General features: G+C 40.7%; 2 protein-coding genes across 2 annotated transcripts; one reads left to right on the top strand and one right to left on the bottom strand.

Annotated features, from left to right (window-relative positions):
* Nucleotides 1-352: 352 nt before the first annotated feature.
* LOC125972783 (alpha-2-macroglobulin-like) lies at nucleotides 353-14725 on the bottom strand. Its single transcript, XM_049726761.2, has 36 exons — nucleotides 14576-14725; nucleotides 14304-14484; nucleotides 13713-13872; nucleotides 13084-13136; nucleotides 12601-12621; nucleotides 12275-12440; nucleotides 12090-12174; nucleotides 11880-12009; nucleotides 11286-11403; nucleotides 11090-11199; nucleotides 10841-11008; nucleotides 10025-10249; nucleotides 9498-9561; nucleotides 9203-9348; nucleotides 8980-9129; nucleotides 7769-7912; nucleotides 7602-7692; nucleotides 7380-7527; nucleotides 6795-7020; nucleotides 6507-6633; nucleotides 6298-6419; nucleotides 6155-6206; nucleotides 5265-5348; nucleotides 4960-5136; nucleotides 4376-4451; nucleotides 4087-4243; nucleotides 3927-4001; nucleotides 3084-3246; nucleotides 2632-2819; nucleotides 2094-2306; nucleotides 1638-1762; nucleotides 1223-1313; nucleotides 1081-1149; nucleotides 887-992; nucleotides 688-729; nucleotides 353-522 (listed from the first exon to the last, which is right to left on the bottom strand). The coding sequence occupies exons 1-36, from the start codon at nucleotides 14659-14661 to the stop codon at nucleotides 518-520; spliced, it is 4344 nt and encodes a 1447-aa protein (XP_049582718.1). The 5' UTR covers nucleotides 14662-14725; the 3' UTR covers nucleotides 353-517.
* A 2752-nt stretch (nucleotides 14726-17477) lies between these two features.
* LOC125972784 (filamin-A-interacting protein 1-like) lies at nucleotides 17478-22017 on the top strand. The gene is made up of 4 exons (XM_049726762.2): nucleotides 17478-17898; nucleotides 17981-18157; nucleotides 18223-18401; nucleotides 18465-22017. Exons 1-4 carry the CDS (start codon nucleotides 17689-17691, stop codon nucleotides 20917-20919), a joined length of 3021 nt encoding a protein of 1006 aa, XP_049582719.1. The 5' UTR covers nucleotides 17478-17688; the 3' UTR covers nucleotides 20920-22017.
* The last annotated feature ends 31 nt before the right edge of the window (nucleotides 22018-22048 follow it).

Below are 22048 nucleotides of genomic sequence, written 5' to 3'. Positions count from 1 at the left end.
AATTCATGTTGCAATGATTGTGGAATTTGTCCTCTGTCAACATGCCCATCAATGCCAGTGGGCGGCGCTAACGGGGAGTTAATCCTATCCATTACCATGGAAAGGGATTTACCTTGACTTGCTGTCGAACCAATCATGTCCTGCTTGCCTTTATTATTATTATTTTTTTTTAACCCTTACTCTGTAAGAGATGTCATGATGTTCCTGGTGGACATTGCGAGTAGTACGATGTCATCAATCCTAACCTTTATAGGTTATAGTGTACTCAGAGGAATTGATTGTAGGATAATTATTCCTGCTCATGCTGCACACCAACGAAGTTGCAGGGGGGGACGAGTAATCAGATCACCAGTTTCACAGTTCAATAACTTTATTTCAAATCTGTAGCTTAATTTTGAACTATTGTCATTCAAAGTGTCATCTTATTAAACCGGCAGACATGGAGTTAGTACAGAAACTATCAAAATACAGGCTCATTTAATGGTGATTCAGTGATGGATGTAACACCGGCTGTGCTTCAATCTGGAAAACAAAACAAAACAAAACAAAACAATTTAACCAACATATGCACATTCACATTCATTGTGATTATCCTTACTAAATTAACTTCATACAATATAGTAATTAAAACATGATCTTATGCAGTAACATGTTGATTTTGTAAGAAATGCATTTGGTTTCTGTTACCTGTCTTACAATCAAAATTGTAAGTTGTTTCTGCCTGGTCACCTAAGGGACAAAAGAGGAGGGGACGAGTGGTTAAAAAAGAAAAGAGCATCAACTTAAACATGTTCAACAATCCAGCTGCAAGTGTGCAAAAAAGATCAGTTGGTAGACATGTTGAAAGGTTTGACTGCCAAGACTTGGTTGTGAGTAGATGATTTACTTGGCTGGTAATAGTCGTAGATCTTAACCACAGCTGGTTTAAGATTCTGCACTGGAATTTCCTGGATCAGCTCCACGCTGTAGTTTATTGGTATTTCCTTTGGTAGCTGTGAGACGAGAGAATGGCAACATGAAATCTTAAAATTAGTTAAAAAAAAAAAGATTAAAATCTGATACTCATTACTCATTACTCACAGACTCCACATATACAAGCACACGATCTTCCTCCTGTTCAACACGATCAACCAGCAAAGCGCCTTTGAGCTGTTGGGATTGCAGTGTCAAATGAGTCAAATGACAAAAGTCAATTACCGTACAGTACTAATTAGTCACTCACGCTCCGGAAAGACCTTGGGTCTACTTGAAAACCAGACAGGAAATTGATTTCCAGAATCACCATGTTTGTATTGCTTTCAACCCCATTGAATCTGTGGTTTAAAAAAAAAAAAAATCATGAAAGCACAGTTTAAAAAAATAGTGTTAAGCAGGGACGTTAGGTGGCAAACATGTAAAAGAAATATAAAACAAAATAAACATTTTTTTAACTCCAAAATATTTAAATTTGAGATTGATCAAATATAAGGATCATACTTTGGGATAAAATAACCAGATTTGTATGATTCTCTAGGTCATTTACTGGTGTCTGTGACTGGTGTCTAGTGTAGTGCGATTTTGTATGGCAAGTTAAGCCGCCATTGCCACTGCTATATACTACACAGTTTTGCACTTGTGATATAGAGTTGATTTCTTACAGAGCTCTCAGCTTCAAGGTGAGTTTTGGTCTGCCAGATGGGCTGGCGCAGTTGGCCTCAGTCTGCACCGTGACACTAAGAGTAGTGACGTCAGTGGGTGTAGGAATGTTGTAGAAAAGAGTCGTCTAGAAGACAGATGGACAAAAAGTTAACATGCTATTGATTTGAGGAAAGGGGGGCAGAGTCTAGATTTTTTTTTTTTTTTACACATTTATTCAAAGATAGTGTTGGAAATGACTGTCAGTTTTGTTTTCCTGAGCTAAAAAAATAAAGCAGGCTTGTTTTTGAAAACTAGACCATCATGATACTGTATGTCCTTTAAATACATTTATTACATTACTTTTAATATATCAGTCAATATCAGTTTGTTTATATCTGGAGCTCAAGTAGATTCTGACTTCAATTATACATGTTTTTAACCCAAGTAGTGGTGAAAAAACTCGAGCGTTCGCTGACCTGAACTGAAGCGCATGCAGTCCCCTTGGCCTCCACACTGTACTGTCCTGTGAAATCCTTTAGAACCTCTTCTTGGTAGAGCAATTTATTATTCTGGTTGACTTCAAATACCCTCTGGCCACTGGGAGATGATACAGTCACTGTGCTTTCACCCCCTGGACTGAATACCAGAGTGGAGTAAAGAGACAGAGCCTGAAGAGCCACCACTGTGTCCTGCGACAAAAAGAGTACATGTACACAGTAGATTAAATGTCCATATTGGAGTATTTTGTCACTTGCTGACATGCACAATATAACAGAACTAATTTATAAAAATTTAGCCACTGTTAGATCCAGCATTGGTACGAAATTAAAAATCGTTATGAAAATACATTAAATGTTTCTATTTACCCATCATAATTTTCTGGGTTGCCATTTACTTGAAAGTCATGCAATGAGTATCCAAACCATCCAAAGCGCAATATCTACACTTGTGCATGAACTCAGCAAGCATACTATAGACAACTCAAATTCTAAGAAGTTGTTTGTGCGTGTGCACCTGAGTAGAAGAGTAGCCTCCGTAATAGTTCTGCTGGCTCGTCAGCCATCTGACAATGCCGGAGGCGTAACCCAGATCTTCAGCAGTGGGAGAACTGCTAAGTTTGGCCAGCAGCACATAGGAGGAGATCTCGACAGAAAGAGACTCAAATGACTTTGTTGACTTCTGGGACCAGTGAGTAAACCCATCTGTATATCAGTGACAAGGCAAGAAGTCAAATCAGTTTGTTTTTACAGTTTAACATGTCTAACAGTTTAACGGTCTGTTTCTATATAATTCAAGTTTTATCCAAGTTATAACTTTGTAGACTTATTGATTTTCATGTCTACGAACATCCCACCGAGGATTGTGGTGGACGTTGGCAACAGATCGAATCTAACAAATCATTACAGAAAAAGATCAATTGTGACTTTGTTAATCAAGTAAAATACTGTCTATAAACAAGGACCCACCTTTTTGTATTTTAATGCTGTCCAAGTGCTCCAGAAGTTGAGCGCGAGTCTTCTCATCACCAGCCAAGGTAAAGACATAGGCCAGCAGAGCTGTCGTGTAAGTGTTGCTGTGGTCATTGAGGGAGTCTTTCAAGCAAGACAGGCTCTTGGTCACTATGGCATCCTGCAAGACATAGGTGTCAAACTCAAGGCCTGGGGGGCCAGATAAGGCCCGCAACCTCATTTTATGAGGCCCGCGAAGACAAATTTTGCATCGATTTTGTGTCATGACTAAAATGACAAATTTCTTCACTTTAAAAGAATAGAGACATTGCTAGCAATTTTTATTAACATTCACCCTTTTAAAATATTTGAATAATTTTTACTAGTGTCTGATTTCAAAACTAGTTATTCATCAGTTTGTTGTATAGCGGAAACTACTACTATGATGCGGCCTGTGACAAAAATGAGCTTGACTGCTGTAAGAGATTGCGGGTTTGGGGGCAGGGGTGGTATTCAGAATCAGACAAACTGATTTTGAGAACAAATCTGATCGTGTCAAAAAAAAGAGATTTTTTTACAATTACAAGTCTCTAGACTGTGCCAAATGTCTTAAATTGGCTTTGGCAGTTTGAGATGCAATACTGGTACCCACATGACTTGGGTTGGAATTGCAAGGTTTACAAGTAATTGCATTTCCCCAAATAGCTCATGCTCCTCTACCATTCATTTTATTTGGGTGGCAGTTACGGAAAGCTACCAGGAAATGATTCTCTGTCCCTAAATATGATCTCAATCATTGTATTTTGGAATTAAGATTTTTGTCAAAAATATGAAGCAATGTAATGGGTGAAAGCTACTCACGTTAACAGATGTACCCGATTCCAAGTAGGCAGCAGTGATGTAAGCGCTGAGAGTCACTTCATCAGAAACTCCACCCTGTCGAGAGGAACCATCACTTGCGATCTTTGCTGTACAAGAACATCTGAATAAATACTGACGAAAAAGAGAAAAAAAAACATACCTTCATCCTGTTGTTGAAAAGTTTTCCCGACATTTGGAAACAACCGTTTTCTTTCTGCTTGCTTTCAAGATAACTTTCAGAACTTTCAATATCCAAAGGCTCAATGTAAATGAAAGACTTGGCTTTGGCACAAGATCTCATCACAAAAGCAGTCAACCTGGGTTGGAAGGGAACAAGTCAAATCGCTTAACGAATGGACACAAGCTTAAATTTACCCACAGTGTAAAGTATCAAAGAATTTTTAAATTGTGCAAGTACACATATTAGATAATAACGTTCATGTTCTCACCAAGTGTTCTCCGTACCAGTCCCAAAAGTGCTATACCCACCACTGGAATGCTTGTAGTTATATTGTCTTTGGTAGCCTGAATAGTAAAAACAATGTGCTTAATAGCCTTCAGGACATTGTACATTATTCATCCCCATGAGGGGGATTACATATAATTAGGTTTGATGGCACAAATTGACTTTGGCAGGAATTTCCCTAAATTCAAAGCAGAAAGATGCAATATTCTATACTTATTTACATATTTTCATGTTACACCTTGAGGTGCCATAGTGAAATCTATAGAAATTGTTGCTCTTTTTGATCAGCTCCACTTTTCCCCCTTTGCTAAAGTTTCTTATGTGTATGCGCAAAAGCCTGTCTGAGCTCTTACTACAAATGGAGGAAAAAATAATAATAATTACGTACTGTACATGAAATGACTATTACATTGTCACATTTAACCACAATCAACTACAAATTAGATTGTCTTATGTCCACTCCCAATTGACAGTGGGCAGTAGTCTGAGCAACAAAAAGTCAAAAACTAGCCATGAAGAAAGAAGATGGTGTCAGGTTCATACAAAAGTCTATCAACGACGACTCACCACTGGTCAGGAATTTGAGAGATTTTTCTTCTATGGCCGGTGTCAGCTGCTGTGTGTCTTTAAGGTACTGCAGTATGTAAACGTTTGGGGCAAACAGTGCCATGTTCTGCTCTCCACAGCCATACGGCATCCTCAACAGGCCATCAATGTTCTTCAAAGCCCGGCCTAAAATGTCACCTGCATAAAAACATTTCATCGCTTATTATTTATGTTGGATAAAATGCACAGTTATAACTATGATCAGTAATATTAATTCATTCAAATTACTCTAGTTGGTCAAGTAAAAACAAAAAATAATAGTTTACCCAGGACAGATACTAGACCACGTGCTGATCCATCAATTGCATTCTCAGGTAGCTTTGCTTCAGTTTCAGCCGTCATAGCACCTCCTGTTGAGAAGATGGATAATTCAGCTCAAAGTGATATGTTGGATGCTAGAAGTAAAATGGTCGCTTCATTTCACGACTGCAGTATGTGTAAAACACAATGAAGAAACAAATACTACTCCACAAAAATATGTGAAAATAAATAAATAAAGAGGCCAGTGTTGTTGAAGGTTGTAAACATGCAATGTCCTGCTTACAGGACAATAGGCATTATTTAAAAAGGTATTTGAATCTGAATTAAATGCACAATTTGGCCAAATGTTTTAGAAGACTAAGGAGAAAATGAAAAATACTTCACATATCTTTCACTTGCATTGACTGCATGAAGCTTGTGAGCCATTGAACAAGAGAACATTTGGCATTGTTTTTTTGAATGCATTTCCAGCCAATAATTTTTTCAGGGGATGCTTGTATATATCTAACTCAAGTAAATATTCTTTACAGTCAAAGCAATGAATCAATTTGGATGAAATTCAATCTGAAACTGAGGTTTGAAAATGTAAAAAGACAGAACTGGGCAAGGGGGAAAAATACTTTTGCTCACATGAAGTTTGAGGCAAATATTTTAAGTTGTGTGTCAAACACCGATCTAAGTGGTGAAACGATTGTGTCCAATTCATTTTGAGTCAACTGTCCCCCCCCCCCCCCCCGCGAAAAAAAACGAATTGATACAAGTTTAAAAAGTATACATGTATCAAAAACACTTTGAGAAATATGTTTGCTACTTCCGAATAGGAATGACCTTTATAACAGTAAATTTTAATTTCCTAAGATTCTATTCTAACTGTTAGCAATAAAACTCAACTGACCGTTAGGGCAGAGCAGTAAGTTGTGGGTCTGTGTCACCTCTGTTCCCTCAGCCTTGGAGGAAAAACAACCAAACAAGTTTCTACATGCGTTATGTTTGTAAGAAAGTAGCAAATCTTCCAAATTTAGACACACAAAAACTGACCTTCACAATGAGAGGTCTTGTGACCACGTCGATACGACCTCTTTCTGGCACGCTCACAATCTCATTATCACAAGAAGTATGGGACTGCACAGCTTCAGCAGTCACGGTCACATTGACAACCCCTAAGCAACCAATTATAAAAATGTCAAAATCATATCTTCAGATTTTTATGTTGAAGCAGAATCCTCTGTATGCATGAGACCTCGCACCTATTGTTGAGGGAACCAAAGTCCATTTGAAGGTCATGCGCTCATTGGCGCATAGGCAGCGACTGTACTGTTCACCAGGAACTGGGGCGAGGGTGTACTCCAAGGAGAGGGTTGGAGTCACACTAACCTATTGATGAATGAAAATGAAAAATAATCAAATGTTAATGAGACATCTACCGCATTGATCATCCTTAGTCTTATCATTATTAGATTAGTTTGAGTTGGATCTTGTTACAAAAAAAAATCTAGGCTAAAAGAAGTAACTCCCGTGCCCAACTTTGTCATTACCATGATGCATTTAGAGAGGAAGTTGAAGACGGTGGCTTTCAGCTCAAATTCTTCCCCACGTTTGATGGAGTACGGCAGAGTGAGCTCAAGGAAGAAAGGCTGGAAGACTGTTAAATTTTCACGAGGAGCCAAGCCAAAACCCTGAGAGGACAGGCAGAAAGTCTCCGTCTCCCATGTGGTGATGGTGTCCGGGGTAGTTAGGGACACATCCTTCTTGCCAGAATCGCTGGATCACCCAAAAAGTAAAATAACATTCTAAATTATGTTATGAAAAGTAAATGAATACCAACAAAGATGGACAAGTGCCTGCAAATGTGTAATCAATCATGCATGTGCCTTAACATTTGATTATTATTGTACACAACCATTACAGGTTCACGTCTGAATTCTGTACAATTAAGTTTTTTTCCTGTGACTTCCGAGTTTTTTTTTTTTTTTTAAAACATATGCCAGCTCATCCATAAATTTCGCTGCAATCTTGGAACTGTCAGTGCATCTTATTAGATACCAATCCAAAAGATCATTTAGAAATATAAAAATCTTACAATTGATAGTATATTGTTAGCACTTGTGACAAACACTCACTCGACTTCCACCATGTCCCACAACCAAGTCTCTGGAAAGAAGTTGCGGATTGTCTGAATTGGGGCGATATAACCCATACCGCTTCCCATACCAACAGGAGAAGGAGCCGCCATCACATCCATAGAATGGAATCTTAATGCAGTCACACCTGGAAGTTCAAAGTATTTCATCATTAGAGCACAAATTTGTTGCTGAAAAATATTCAGCATATCTCTCTCTCACCGTAGGGATTGTGATAATATTCTTTCCCCTTATACTTCAAGCAAGATGGCTGTCTGATGGACAAATCTGTCGCCATCTTCAGACCATTATTCTAGGAGAACCAACAAACCATAAAATAAAGAGTATCTAAAAAGCTTATTTTGTTGGTGCAGAATTGTGATAATTACCCGGAAAACTGTGTGAGGGTCATCGATGTCATGCCCAGGGAATGGTAGAACGTATCTTTTAGGTCTGACATGTAAACATTCCTCTGGATCCTCAACTTTGTATGGAACATTTCTTGATTTTGTGACAGGCAACAGCCCAAATATCTGGCAAGTAGAGAGGGGGAAAAAAAAACACTTCAAGTTTTAAGAATTTTAAAAAAGTGTCAATTTTTAGATCTTCACATAAGCTGCAAAAACGCTTTCAATTCAGTATTAAGGGACAACTGAAATTAGGGTAATATACCATCGCTGGATATTCTCAGCGACCGACTGATACCCGCCTGTCACATCTTCATGTATGGTTTACTAACCATACATGAAGATGTATGGTTAGTAAACCAATGGGGGACACGATGACCATTCGATTCCCACTGATTTAAAGTCAGAATTCGGACCAATTTTTTTTCGTGTTCATCTTATTCTAAGAAGAAAATGAGACTTGCGATAAAAGCAATCATTTTGCTATTCTCGTTTTACCTCTTCATCCTCTTTTGTAAATCACCTAATTGATTGCATCATGAGTAATGGTAAATGATATGCCACACCCCTGCAAAATTTTTACATGCCTCTGAAGGCAAAATGACAACTAAGGGACTCTGGCCCACGATTCCTTGAGTCGTGCATTATATTAAATAGCCAAACACAAAATAGGCTGTGTACAAGTGTTGGAACATAGTTTATCAAGGTGAAATCAAACTGGAGTTTGTTTCAACTCAGGACCTCCGTCCACATCTACAGCAGCGGTCCCCAACCTTTTTTAGCACCACGGACTGTTTTAATGTCAGACAATCCTTTCACAAACCGGTGTTTGATGACATCACGATTTTTGCGCCGAAAACTTCTAAAAACCATTTAGGAAAAAAAACTAAATGTCAAAAGCACAAAAATCAAATTTTCTTTGCAAAAATGATCCGCGTTTGAACTACAATCCCATTTCTGCAAAACAGACCAACCGCAATCTTAAACGTCACTGTACTGTCCTTCCAGCCAATCAAATAGCACGACGTCTTCAAAAATGATATGAATACCAAGTGGATGTGGTACCTCCACCGGCTTTTAAATACAACAAAATAAAATGATATAACCGACATAAAGACAATGGTATTGTGGTGCCGGTATCGGTCCGCGGCCCTCATCTACAGTACAATACCATAAAAGACACGTGTATTTACCTTATTTTCATCTAAGGTCTTTCCTGGTTCTTTGATGAGGACACTCTGGTCAATAATGCTCACTCCACACAGAGAATTGGGCTGAGATGTCAGCTGCAAAATTGTTGGCTCGCCTGGGACAGCTGAAGATGGAGTAAACTCCACAGAGACCTGGTGCACACCAAAACACCCTTGATGACCATCGGGTCATCCATCCAAACAATAATGGGTTAACAACACTTACTTTGTTACCAAAGCATTTCTCAGTGGTGAAGTGTGCACTGTGGGCAATCACTGTTGCACTAGGAAGCACGGCATATGCAACGATCTGGACATCTGGTGCCATCTCTGAAGAAACTTTCAACTGGAAAGTCACCTCACCCTCGGTCACTGGAACATTTATCGGACAAAATCGAAGATTCAGAAATCAAGAAATTGGTATTTGAGTTGTTTGAGGTAAATTAAAACAGAATTTGGCATAATGCTTTTGTGCAACATTTTATAAGCTTCTCTGAACTCCATAGAATGATATGGCGCACCTGGTTTATCCTCAACAGCAAACTGTTTTACTCCTTGAAAAACAATGGCTCCCCTGGCAAGCACCTGGATTTAAAAAAAAAAAAGGACAAAGACAAGAATGACTAGCCTTTCTACAACTTTCAAAAGTCACATGGTCTGTTGATACTACTACCAGGTACATCAAACTGTCAATGGTATTAGTAGTGAAACATTAATTCCAACCATTACATAAAAATCATTAAAAAAAAAAATAGTTTAGCATCATTGTCAGTTTACTGTGACAATTACCATGACAGGTAGGAACAAAATATCTGCCAATACATGCATCTGAAAGAATAGTATGTTAACCAGAATCAAATTAATGTACCATGTGGTAAACCTTATATCAATATATATTTAAAAAACACCTCAACGGGTACAAAAAATTTGTAACAGACATTAAAACAGGTAAAATTTACCTTGTCATTATTGTCAGTCAATCACTTTGCACCAAAACAACAAATGGAATTTCAAATCTAAAGCTAACATTCTCGTTAACTCCACTCACCAGATACATAAGATCGGCAGTCCCTTGAGACTCTCCTGCTGCAACATATTGGATGGTGACGTCTTCATCTTTGTCGCAAGGAATTGCTGCATCCTTACTCTTCACCACTAGGTAGCTGACAGTCTTTACATCAAGAGAAGGTTTCAGAACTGGGGAAACAGTGTGCTCTCCATTCTGATAGTATGGGGTTCGATAACCAGTCTCCAGGTTTGGTGTAGCACTAACCTGAATTTAGAGAAAACAGATCATATCGGTTCAGCGATACCAGCTTTGCAACAGTATCTTGTATGTGCAGTTCATTTGCTTAAAGTCAAAAGTAGCAGGCAGGTATGCAAGAATTTGGTCGAGCTACTGATTTATATGTAGCCTCCAACATTTGAAATTCATGAACATAGTTATTGGTTAGAAAAATAATTAAATGAGCTCAGTTTCAATTAGCAGGATGTGGAAAGATTTTAGAAAGTTCATGTCAAACTTCATAGTCCTAAATGTGCAGCCTTTTCATTTAGTATGTAGACTTCATATACTAGATATGTATACACTAATGATGGGCAAATGAAGCTTCATGATGATTCATGAAGCCATTGTTGTGTTTACTTAGACCTCTAGATGGCACTCTCTTCACTGAAGAGCTGGAAGCCCACCGACTTGGCATTTCTTAAAACCCTCACTTTAAACCAACATTGCCATCTAGAGGAGCCAAAGATTACAACAACTGGTTCATGAAGCTTCATTTTCCCATCACATGTATACTATACACAGTGTATTAATGGACATGCCTATATGGTCACAATTCCATTGACTCTTGATACTTACGTAGAGGTGAATGTCCCCTTGACCCTCGATAGTTCTTATCGAGAATGTGGCAAGGCCGTTCATGTCAGTGGTGAGGTTCTGTCGGAGGACTGGTGACCACCTGTTGCCCCCCAGCAAGTACAAATCCATGCCCTCAATGGCAGTATTGTTGTAGTAAACCGCCTGAACCTGTGGCCAGCACAAAGCACTCTCAGACCACCATCATCTATCTTCACACATTTCAACTACCAGTGTTTTTTTTGCACTTACTTTACCCTCCACCATCGATGAGCCTTCATAAATCTTAGGTGTGTCCTTAAATGAAAGCTTTCCAATTACATAAGAAATTTGTATTCTTTTGAGCTGCGCCATTATAATATCTGTCCAATGATACAAAAAAAAAAATCTTTATTCTTCCAGGAATAATCATACATTTCTGTGCAAAGTTTAAAAGGTAAACACTTACCCGTCCCCTCCTCCGTCATCTCCGAAAGGACATCAAGTGAATCTTGCACTGCCTTATTGTCAATTTTTGTGAAAGTGGACAATTTCACAGTAAAAGCGGTACAGCCTGTCTTAGCGGTCTAGAGAGTAGAATTTGTACATGTTATACAGTTTGGTCTCTGAGTTCAGTCAATTTCACAATTGTTTTCAGCCACAATTAAAAATTATGATTTGAGAAATGACCATGAAAGGTCCCCCACTTGTAGGCCAATCATTTCACTTGTAATACTGTACTATTATAAAGGCACATTTAGAAAAGGTGTTCAAATTTCAACAAAGATGCAAATTCAGAATTTATTTCCAGTCAGCGTACAACCCAAGTTTGCATTTGTATCTATTCTCTTCAGATTTACTGTAACCTTTCAAATTTGTTAACAATTATCCATTACATGGAAAGATTAATAAGACAAAGGGGAGCAAAGAAATCAGGAACGGCATAAACACATGGATTTTAAACTTGATTTATAGTCATTATATGAATGAATAAAACCCAAGGCGTGAAAATGAATTTAAAATGGCTAAAAGTGACATTTCTTTCAGCTCTTGCTAAATGTACCTGTTTTGTATCCTCATAGCAGGGGGGAGTTACGAGAGAGCCCTCGTTTGAGTCGCCGTAAAGATACGGGGAGAGTGGGCGACACACCTTAAGTTTGACACTGCCAGGCACAGGCTGTCCATATGTGTACCTATTTCAAAGCATCAAAACCATTTTGTGTCAGTCGGTCAAATAGGGTAAATCATTTCAAGCCACTACCAGCACACTTACTTTGAACATACTTCAATGGTGATGTCATCTTCTACAATAGCCACTTCATCTGGCCCATTTATTTTTGTTTCAAATTTCGGCAAAACTAGAGACAAATATGGGTGTTGTTGGTATAGGGTTGTTTGGTTAAAAAAAAAAAAAAAAAAAAAAAAATAGGATTGGAGTAAAAGGGAAATTTATCATACCGTATTTCTCCACCTTGAAGCTATGGTATAGTCTGTCTTCACCAACTGAAACTATGACTTGGTAGACTCCTTCCCGTGCCTCAGAATTCAAGGGGTAAGACAGCTGCAATATTGCACTGTCGGATGTTTTGTTCAGCCACTGTCCAATACGGCTGTCGCTCGGATTCTGTAACATTGAGGAAGAAGAAGAAAAAAAAAAGATCACATTTAAATCACAGTTCTTATAATTGAGTTTTTGTATTTCAGTGGCTTGGTGGTTAATTGTGCCTGTACTAGTAACAACACAATGGAAACACTGTAGCTCACTTTAACATTCATTCACTTACCTGAATTTCAATGGTATCGTACTGCAAAAAAAAACAAAAAAACAATGCAATTAGAACCAGTGGGGGGAAAAAAAAGACGGATTTACATAGTGACAAAAATCAAATTACATCATTCATTTTTTTTGCCTTTCACCAGTATTTACAATAAACGGCTATAATTTTACATGTAATTGTACATCTTAGAGTAAGTAAAAAATCTTACAACATCACAAATCATTTAGTTTGTGTAAAAACAAAATCATACAGTGAAGGCATGGTCACATTTATGTACACTACAAAAGTAACCAACAGTTCTGATCTCTAAGAAACGGGGTGAAATGTTACGTGCTTCTCACCATCAGTGAGCACATCCATATTGTCACTTTATTACATTGCTTGTTTTCATCTAACTTCTACAGTAGCTAGTTTGTAACATCCAGCATATTTTGTTACTAGACAAACATATGATTTGAGCCTGACAGGAAAATAGCATCAAACTCTCACCATTTGAACGGCAGGTCTCAACTTTGTGTCCAGGGAAACAACTCTGAACTGCACTGAGAAAAGCATGGACAGATCATTAAAAGCTCGTTACGGGTACTTTTTCGGTTGCCATCGTATTTTAAAAAGCGCAAGTTTTTCCCGAAACAAATTTAAAAAAGAGGAAAGAAAAAAAACACATGCCAAGTAGAAAATATTTTTCTGCTTATATTCACTTTTAAAATGAAACAATGTAGGGAATAGCTGTTGTACGTATGTACTTGAAAAGTTCACAAAGTTTATTAAACTCATTTATCAATAGTGAAGACATTTAAAGTATTTTGATGTCAACAGTGGGCCTACAGTACAAATCCAAATATTTAACATTAATAAGAAAAGCAAAACGATTACTTTAGGAATGAAAAGCTGGATTTTTTTTAAGATACTTCACATATCTGAATGTGCAATATTCATCTAATCATCCAAGGTTCGCCAATGAAAAACATGACAAAAACTTATTGTGACTCTTCTACCATTAAGGTGTTTTTGGCGCATACGGAAAGTTTGCTATAAAAAAAAAGGTTTTTAAACGATCAGTAGAAAAAGGTGAGGGCGGCACTTGATCGGAGGCAATGTATTATTTGCTCAGTTACCAGTTTGTCCTGGGAGGTAGATGGGTTTATCGGTCTGGATGAAGGTCATTGGTTTGTACACTTTGATCAAGACTTTCCTGACCTCTCTTGAGAAAAAGGTTGCACCTTGTACCTCCACAACCATTGTCTGCACCTCCTCATCCTCTTTAGGAACAGGAACCTGGATGAGAGATTTTTTTTTCTTTTACAAATAGCTCGACCTGTTAAAACTGGTCAAAAACAATCTAGACAATTAATGCCATAGCAAAGATGAATTATTTTTTGGGGTGATAAATAGCATTTGTTAATGAAAATAACCTTTATTTCTGTAATGGTAAAAATCAAACATCAGTATGTATAATATTTCCACCCAAAAAGGATACTTTTTAAAATGGTAAAGTTTTTCACAAATTTGAAATTCATTATTTTACAAAAAACAAATATAAAAAGTCAGTTTTATCTTTCAAAGCCATTTTGATAGATTGCTGAGCAGTAAATGGGGAGTTTGTCGTTGAACATGTCAATATTCATTTTCCGTATATGACCAAGATATTTGGGGAATATAAATCTTGACAGATTCAACTAACCAAATACATTTCTTCAAAAGCTGACCTTAAACTTGTGGCACGTATGAAAGTCTTTGCTGGATTCCTCTTTGAATAGAGTTTTATTCTCCTCTTTAGAGTGCAAAAAGACACTCATGGTCAGAGTCTCATTGGGGTGGAGCAGACTCGCACAGAAATTGGTTTCAGTTCCAGCTTCCAGAACGGCAGGAATTCCAACCAGGTAACCTCTACAATCATGAAAATACACAAAGGCAGCATGTCATTTTGTGTAAAATGAAGACAAGTGAAAAATGTTTGGCATTAGGACAGAAAACTTACGGTGAAGCCTCTGCCCCAGCCACAAACATCCAGCTCAAGACGACACACCATGTCCAGCTCCATGACTGATTCCTAACACCACCCATGATTGACTGAGAAGATCAACGTCTGCATCTGCTAAATAGCCACTAACAAACAAACACCCACCCACAAGTTACACATAAGCGTATTCCAAACGCCCCCTCCGCCCACACACAAAAAAAGAGGGGGTGAAAGCTACCCAAGATTGATTAGCTTTGAACTAGTTTAGTTTAGGTCAGTTCAAGCCGAGATTTGTGGTAAAAATCTAAAGACTTAGAATTTAAATTTATAGTTTTACTTATTGTTGTGAGAGTTGGGAAGTTACTAAATAAGGTTACATCTTAACTTTGCTGATGTGCTTGAACAATATGTTGCAAACAAGCAAGAATGAACCTCCCCAAAACAATTTTTCAAAATCTGATAAACATCCAATTCACATAAAAAACTGTGAGAAGAGAGTGGAGGGAAAAAAATTAATTAACCATATATTGACCGCCGCCCCACACGCAAAAACTAACCAATAAAAAAATAAAAACCTTCAGATACATAAGAATATAAGTATACTTCATTGCACAGCCAAAATAAAAATAAAAAAAACAGATACTACACTTGGACTTAGAAACCTGGGGAGTTGGTTTCAAGCATACCATTGCAGCACACTGAGAAACTGAGATAATGAATAAAAATAACAAAATGTACTGTTCAAGCCTGATATGGTGGCATTGCGATTACGCACAATCTTGCTTGCCACGATGACATACAACCTCATTTCATTCCCCTCCCAAACTGTACTGACTGCTTTAAATCAGTGGTACTGCGATTTCAAAACGGGCTGATTAATGGGTGCCAGCCACCAACCTTCAAACATTATAACCAAAAGAAAAAAAAAAACATGATTATCCATGAGAAAGTTAAGTTTAATGTGGAAAAATAATGTGGCATTAAAAAAACTACAACTACACAATTCTACAATATTTATCAAAGAGCAACTGATACAATGTTGCCCTTTACTCAGTGAGCTATGTTTGTGTTTGCTGCGCAAATAACTCCTCTGTAGACTTACTGTTGGAAATGAGTAGGTTTGAAAAAATATTGTAACTGTCAAACAATAGTGAGTCACTTTTATACAGAACTGCAACTTTCAATCAAATCCAGTAATATTGCATGATGCTTTAATACACTAAGGATGTATTCAGACCAGAAAAGTCCTTTAGTCCACTTGTTTGGTCCGGACCAAAAGCGGACTTAATTTTTAACATTTGATGCGGTTCCTATTCAGACTATACATTTTGCAAGCGAAGTATATTTTGTAAACACACCCACGCTTGCGATGATCTGTGCTCCCATTGGACCAGGGCGGCACACAGATCACAGAAATATTTGTGCTGTTGGTTCCAATCTATTAGTTAATGTGTATTCTGTAATAATTCTCAGCAAGGCCAAATAAGGCCTATTTGTAACTTAAGTTTACAGGTCAAAAACTGTTTGATAATTGCAACACTCAGAACAAACACTTGCTCATCCATTCCATAAAGTTCAACCATGTCAAAGTTTACACTGAACAACAGCTTTGACATAAATACTCATTTTACTCTTAGAATCTTAGGTTGAGATTTTGCATCTCTGTCCAGCATACTAACATGCATTACTGCAAATGTGCATTTGCAGAGCTTCTAAATGTTACAGAAATCATTAGTGTTCCCGGGGCTTCATAAAATACTTTAACTGAAGCATATTAGTGCGACTTATGTAGAACTTGTTAATGGTGACCATTTTACCAATTGCTGTCGGTAACACCGTGGAGCTACTATAGGCATTCATCTGAGTCCCATCCTGGTTCCTTTTGAACGAGATTTGTTCAAGGATCCCCAATGCAATTTTTTTTTTTTTGTTAGCTACATTTGATTTATCAACAGTAGTCTTTATCAACACTTAGTATTTCCCAATCTGAAATGAATGCAAATAATTCACCTTTAAAAACAGACTTAAGCCACGGGAAGTGACCTGACGAAACACTGAAGTAACTAGCCAGTTTTAATTTATTTAGTGGGGGCTGGAAAGAAAGTGAGTTTTACTCACCAGTTTGCACACAAGAGGAACAGGCTTGTGACTGTGCCCAAAACTTACACCCCCTTTTAAGTGAGTACTAATTGTGCTTCAGGTGTGATTAGAACGGTTGCAAGTTGCAGCCCACAGTAACACAGATCTCTATAGGGAGGCTCAAAGGCTTAAGGCGGAGTCTCCAAGGTCGCCACGGATTGGCCATCTTGGGACAGAGGACCGTGCTGGTGCTCTGTCCTGTACACAGTGACAAGGTGGATGATTTACTCACTTAAATACGCGTATCTCGCTAATTTATTCTTTTGTCAAAATTTGTGGATGTGCTTGTACTTATTTGTTTGTTAAGAGGCTTTGAGTTAAGACATGAGCCTGGTTACAAAGTTGAATAGAATTTTTTGTTTGTTTCAATATGTAGTTGCACATCCTATTTGTGTTTAGTTTGTTAAAGTCATATTTACATTAAGCGTCTTTACACTGGCTTTGTCATTACAGAAATACAACCTAATGAGAAAATGCCAGATTTTTGGGCCGCCTGAGGCTGCTCCAATGAACGTAGCCTCCAAATGAGAACCAGTGGTATCCTGTTGCGCTACATTTGTGAAACAGTGCCAACACAGAATCAATACATGTCGCATATGGAACGGAACCAAAGTTAAATATTTGTTTAAAATTGTTTCTTCTCGAGGACAGCAACAGGACAAGTGGGTGGGCTGTGTCGTCATAGAAACAGTAAAGTTGTTTGGTTCTGTGGAACAGAATGCCAAATCAAAATAGAAGTCTGATGAGTTATAAATAACTAACATGGTTGCTGCTGCTCAACTGGCAGGATTCTTGCAATCTGAGTCACCAACTGCTTTCATCAACAACATCAGCATAAGCCCCCAGCAGACACACACACACAGAACCTGGATCAGTCACGATGTCATCATTAGCGTGTGGAAGTCAAGTCACCTGGATGATGTCATGTTATCGGCCAAAGACTTACTGATAAATGAATCCAGCAGCTCAGCATGCGATCCAGGAAGTAGACCATGGAGAGCCAAGACGATAGACCCAAGGAGCTAAAATCCAAAGGCTCCGCAAAGCTGCAAAGGGAAACGACGGGAGAGTCTTTGAGGAAGAGGAATGCCGACGTCCAACGAGAAACGGAGGACAGAGAGTTGGAGCCCAAAAGTGGAAAAATCAACTTGTCCAAGAGGGATTTGCTCCAGCTTCTGGGAATCATGGAAGGTGAAGTCCAGGTGGGACTCGTCTGAAGGAATGCCTGTAATCTTGAATGTTGAATGAAGGTAACCATGTGTGTATGTGTGCACGCGCGCTCAGGCCCGAGAGGACTTCATCAATCTGATGAGTTCTGCGACAAGTGGCCCAGAAAAGCCGGAGTCCCGATACGGATGGCCCGTTCCCGCCAAAGTGCAGTGGGCCCTCCAAAGGGACGACGGCGTGTTTGCCCGCCGCGGCTGCCTCGTGGACGATGTGTACAAGACACCCATGGCCCAGGTGAAACGCATCCAAATAAAACACAATAAGCATCTTCTAACATCAAGTCAAATGTCTGCGGTCAGCTGGAGCGTCTGGAGGACAAGCAGAAGGAGACGTACCGCCGCATGCTGGAGCAGCTTCTTCTGGCTGAGAAATGTCACCGCCGCACCGTGATGGAGCTGGACAGCGAGAAGAGCAAACACGCCGACTTCATCAATAAGAGCGACGACTTCACCAACCTGCTGGAGCAGGAGAGGGAGCGGTGAGGACTGGCCGGCCGGCCAAAGCCGGCTGCTGGTTAAAGCGAGCCCCTCCTACTTTTCAGACTGAAACAACTGTTGGAGCAGAAGGAGGCCCACCAGGCCCGCAAGGACAAGGAGCACAGCAGGCGGCTGGAGAAGCTCCAAGCCCAGTTGCTCAAGCTCAAGTCCTTTGCCCTCATGCTGGTGGACGAGCGAGAGACGTACGCTGAGCGACTGGCCTTGCAGAGCCAGAAGGTCCGGGAGCTCGCTCAGCAGTTGAGGGACAAAGAGCAGCGTCTGGCGGATGTCACCGACGTGGCAAATCGGGATGGCCTCAAGGTCTTTGAACTGGAGGAGGAGCTGGAGCACAGGACGGCCACTTCCAAACTAGAGCAAGAGGCGATGACGGCCAAACTGTCCGACCAAGAGTCCCAAAGCCAACAGCTGAGGCTGAAGCTCGACCAACTGGCCAACCGGATGGAAGAGCTGCAGAAGAGCAACAGGCAGCGATCGGACGAGGACCTTCAGAGGGATGAGTGCCAAGACTCCTCCCCCGCGGCTGAGCTGGAAATCCTGCGGAAGAAAGTGCTCGAGCTGGAAGGGCAGCATGAGGAGATCAGCGAGCGCAGGGAGCTGGCAATGAGGCTGCGACACGAGGAGAACATCAGCAAGGAGCTGAGGCTGGAGGTGGACAAGCTGCAGAGGAGAATGGCTGACATGGAGAAACTCGAGAAGGCTTTCGGCACAAGTCGGATGGAATGTTTGCAATTCTGCACCAAGCTGGAGAAAGAAAAACAAGTCGCAAGCGATCTGGAAGGTGATCTAGAGAAGCTCAAGAGACGACTCAAAGCATTGGAGTCCTTGGAGGCAAAGCTGGAGAGAGCAGAGATCATCCTCAAAGATGATCTCGCCAAGCTCAAGGCCCTCACTGTCATTCTGGTGGATGAAAGGAAGAACATGGCCGAGAGACTGAAACAGGAAGAAGAGCAAAGAGAAGCACTGAGTTGCAAGTTGAAAGCTGAAGAATGTAAGGTGAGTCAAGTCACAGAGAAGCTGATCGACGAGAGCAAAAACCTCCTCAGATTGAAATCCGAGGCGGAGATCAAAGTGACCAGAGTAAGTGAAGAAAACGAGCACTTGAAAGGTCAACTTAGGACGGAGCGGGAGCGATGTCGCCAGCTCAATACCGACATGTGCGCCATGAAAGCCACGATGGACGAGACGCAAAAGATGCAGACAGGCCAGGAAGGTCAATTAAAAGATCTCGCGGAGGAAACGGAGAGCCTCAGTAGCCGACTCGTGCGGCTGGAGGTGGTTGAGAGGGACTTGATGAAGACAGAGGAACTGCCAGAGGAGAATTTCAGGATTGAACGAGAGAAAGCCAATTCCCAACTCTCCAGGCTGGTGGAGCACATGACCAGACAACCCAGTCAGCGGGCAAAAAGCCCAGATCTGGAAACACCTTTGAAAGAGAAGATCCACCAACTGATGGCCACCGAGGACCGGCTGTCCCAGTTGCAAGCCGATTATTCTGTCCTCCAGCAAAGGTTTCTGGAGGAGGAGGAGGGGAGGAAGAGCGCCAGCCAAGAGGCAGCCGACCTCAGGCGGGAACTAGAAGCCGGGAGGCGCTACGCTCGCATCTCCAGGCCTGGCGTCAACGCGGGGAGGACGGCAGAAGCTCGCCTGGCGTCCACGGCTACGCAGACCGATGCCCCGCCCGCAGCTTCTGCTGACGATTTCATTCACCAGTCTGTCCTGGAGGAGAAACACTTCATGACCCAGCTCAGACAACGCGAGCTCAAAAAGCCCGCCATCCGAGAACGCCATCCGCCCGCCATAGCCGAACCAGAGCCCATTGGGATAGGAACGACCCTAAGCCAAGGTCATACCCCTCAAGTGTCTGTCTCGCAGAAGCCAGGCCAGCCGCTTCACATCCGGGTCACGCCCAATCCCAACAACAGCACTGCCACCCTGGAGATCGCTGGCCCACGGGCCCGAGACTTCTTTTCCAGCACTACAGTCATCCCAACACTCGGCCTTCGCCCCCCTCACATCACCATGGTCCCGAAGACCACCGCCGTCGCAGCAAAAGGCAGAACTCGCAATGTGGCTGATCTGGTGCACTCCCCTGTTACCATAACGACCATCTCCACAAGCGCAAATCCCGACAATAGTGACAGCCGCCCGGCACCGCTCTCCATCGTCACGGTCAGCACCGGCCCGGCGGTCCGAGCTTCCCCCAAACTTCTGCCGGAACCTCTGCGCGGGGACGCGGGTGTTTCCATCGCGGGTTCCGATCAGCGATCCGGCGCCGCCTCGGCTGCGCTTGTCAACTGCAACGTGGTCACGACGGAGGACAGGAAAATTCACATCCGCCTGAAGACCACCGACAGGCAGGACAGAGAATGTGTCCAGCCACTCTCAGCAAGGTCAAAGACCGAAGGTGGCAAAATGAGCAGCAGCTTAAGCATTACGCCCATCGTGGCCGCCACGTGCAGGTCAGTGACCTCTGTGGGGAGAGTGCGGCCACAAGTTTGAGCGCGCAATCGCAAGTCCAGAGGTGGCAAAAGTATTTTTTGCGTGTTGATACCGAAAGTATCGGTTCGCTAATCCCATTTCCTGAGTTGCTTCTCGGTCATAAAGGTGGTCCCTTGGACAAAACCAGTTGAAAACCCCCTGGGTTAAAGTAACCCTTCCAAATATGTACGTACTTGTGTCTTATTGATGTACGGAGGTTAAAATCGGGTGGCTAAATTTTCTTTTTCTTTTGCAGACTTTTGTTCATAAAATCAATACTTTGTTTTTATGGCAGGTTGAACTTTTCTATTCTTCTAAATTAAGAGAAACATGAGTAGGTCACTCTTTATAGCTAGTAACTATCCCATCTTCACTGGAAGAATGGACATTGTTGATATTGCATGTCCTCTTAAACAAGTAGACAGACACTTGCAACCATATAGTAACCTTGTTTTTTTGGCATTACATAAATCCTTTTATGCAATTTCTTGATCCTGAGGGGAAAAACAGAATGTTACAGGTACAATTCACATTCATCAGCAAATACTATATAAATACCAATATTTTGTAGACTATTTTGTGTACATGTCCATAGATAATTGTTGTGAGACAATGCTGATAGGAGTGATTTTATGGTTTGGAAAATTGTCTGCTGCAGTTTGCCTTAAATTCAAATGGTGGTGCTAGCGTACCACAAAAAGTGTCACGCCTGAGCTCTGCCGCATGCACACTGCAAGGTGGTAATTTACATGTCTAGAACATCTTCTACGGATCATCAGATTGAATACTCGTTTTTGTCTATATCTGACTTGGTCGTGCTCTACAGGCTGCAGCGAACATCGTGGCCAGTGATTCAATCCAGACCCCTGCAAATTTTCCACAATATATTATACTGACTGATTTGTTTAAATTTAAGTCATAAATCCAAAGAAAATATTGAACTGTGAACTACTGCGGTTGACAAGTTTCTGATTTCCCCTGAGCTACCGATTTAATCAAGATGCCTAGAAATAAGATAATGGGGAACTTTTTAATTGTTCATTTTTGATAAAGAAGAAAAACATTTTAGATGACTCATTTATTTTTTATCCATCCTACACATTAAAAATTGCGCACACATATACACACATACTTATCTGACCCACTAAAT

This window comes from Syngnathus scovelli, chromosome 7, assembly GCF_024217435.2.
Source record: "Syngnathus scovelli strain Florida chromosome 7, RoL_Ssco_1.2, whole genome shotgun sequence".
NCBI classification, from domain to species: Eukaryota; Metazoa; Chordata; class Actinopteri; order Syngnathiformes; family Syngnathidae; genus Syngnathus; species Syngnathus scovelli.
The sequence above is the reverse complement of the archived record's forward strand: the minus strand, read 5'-3'. Positions and strand labels throughout refer to the sequence as shown.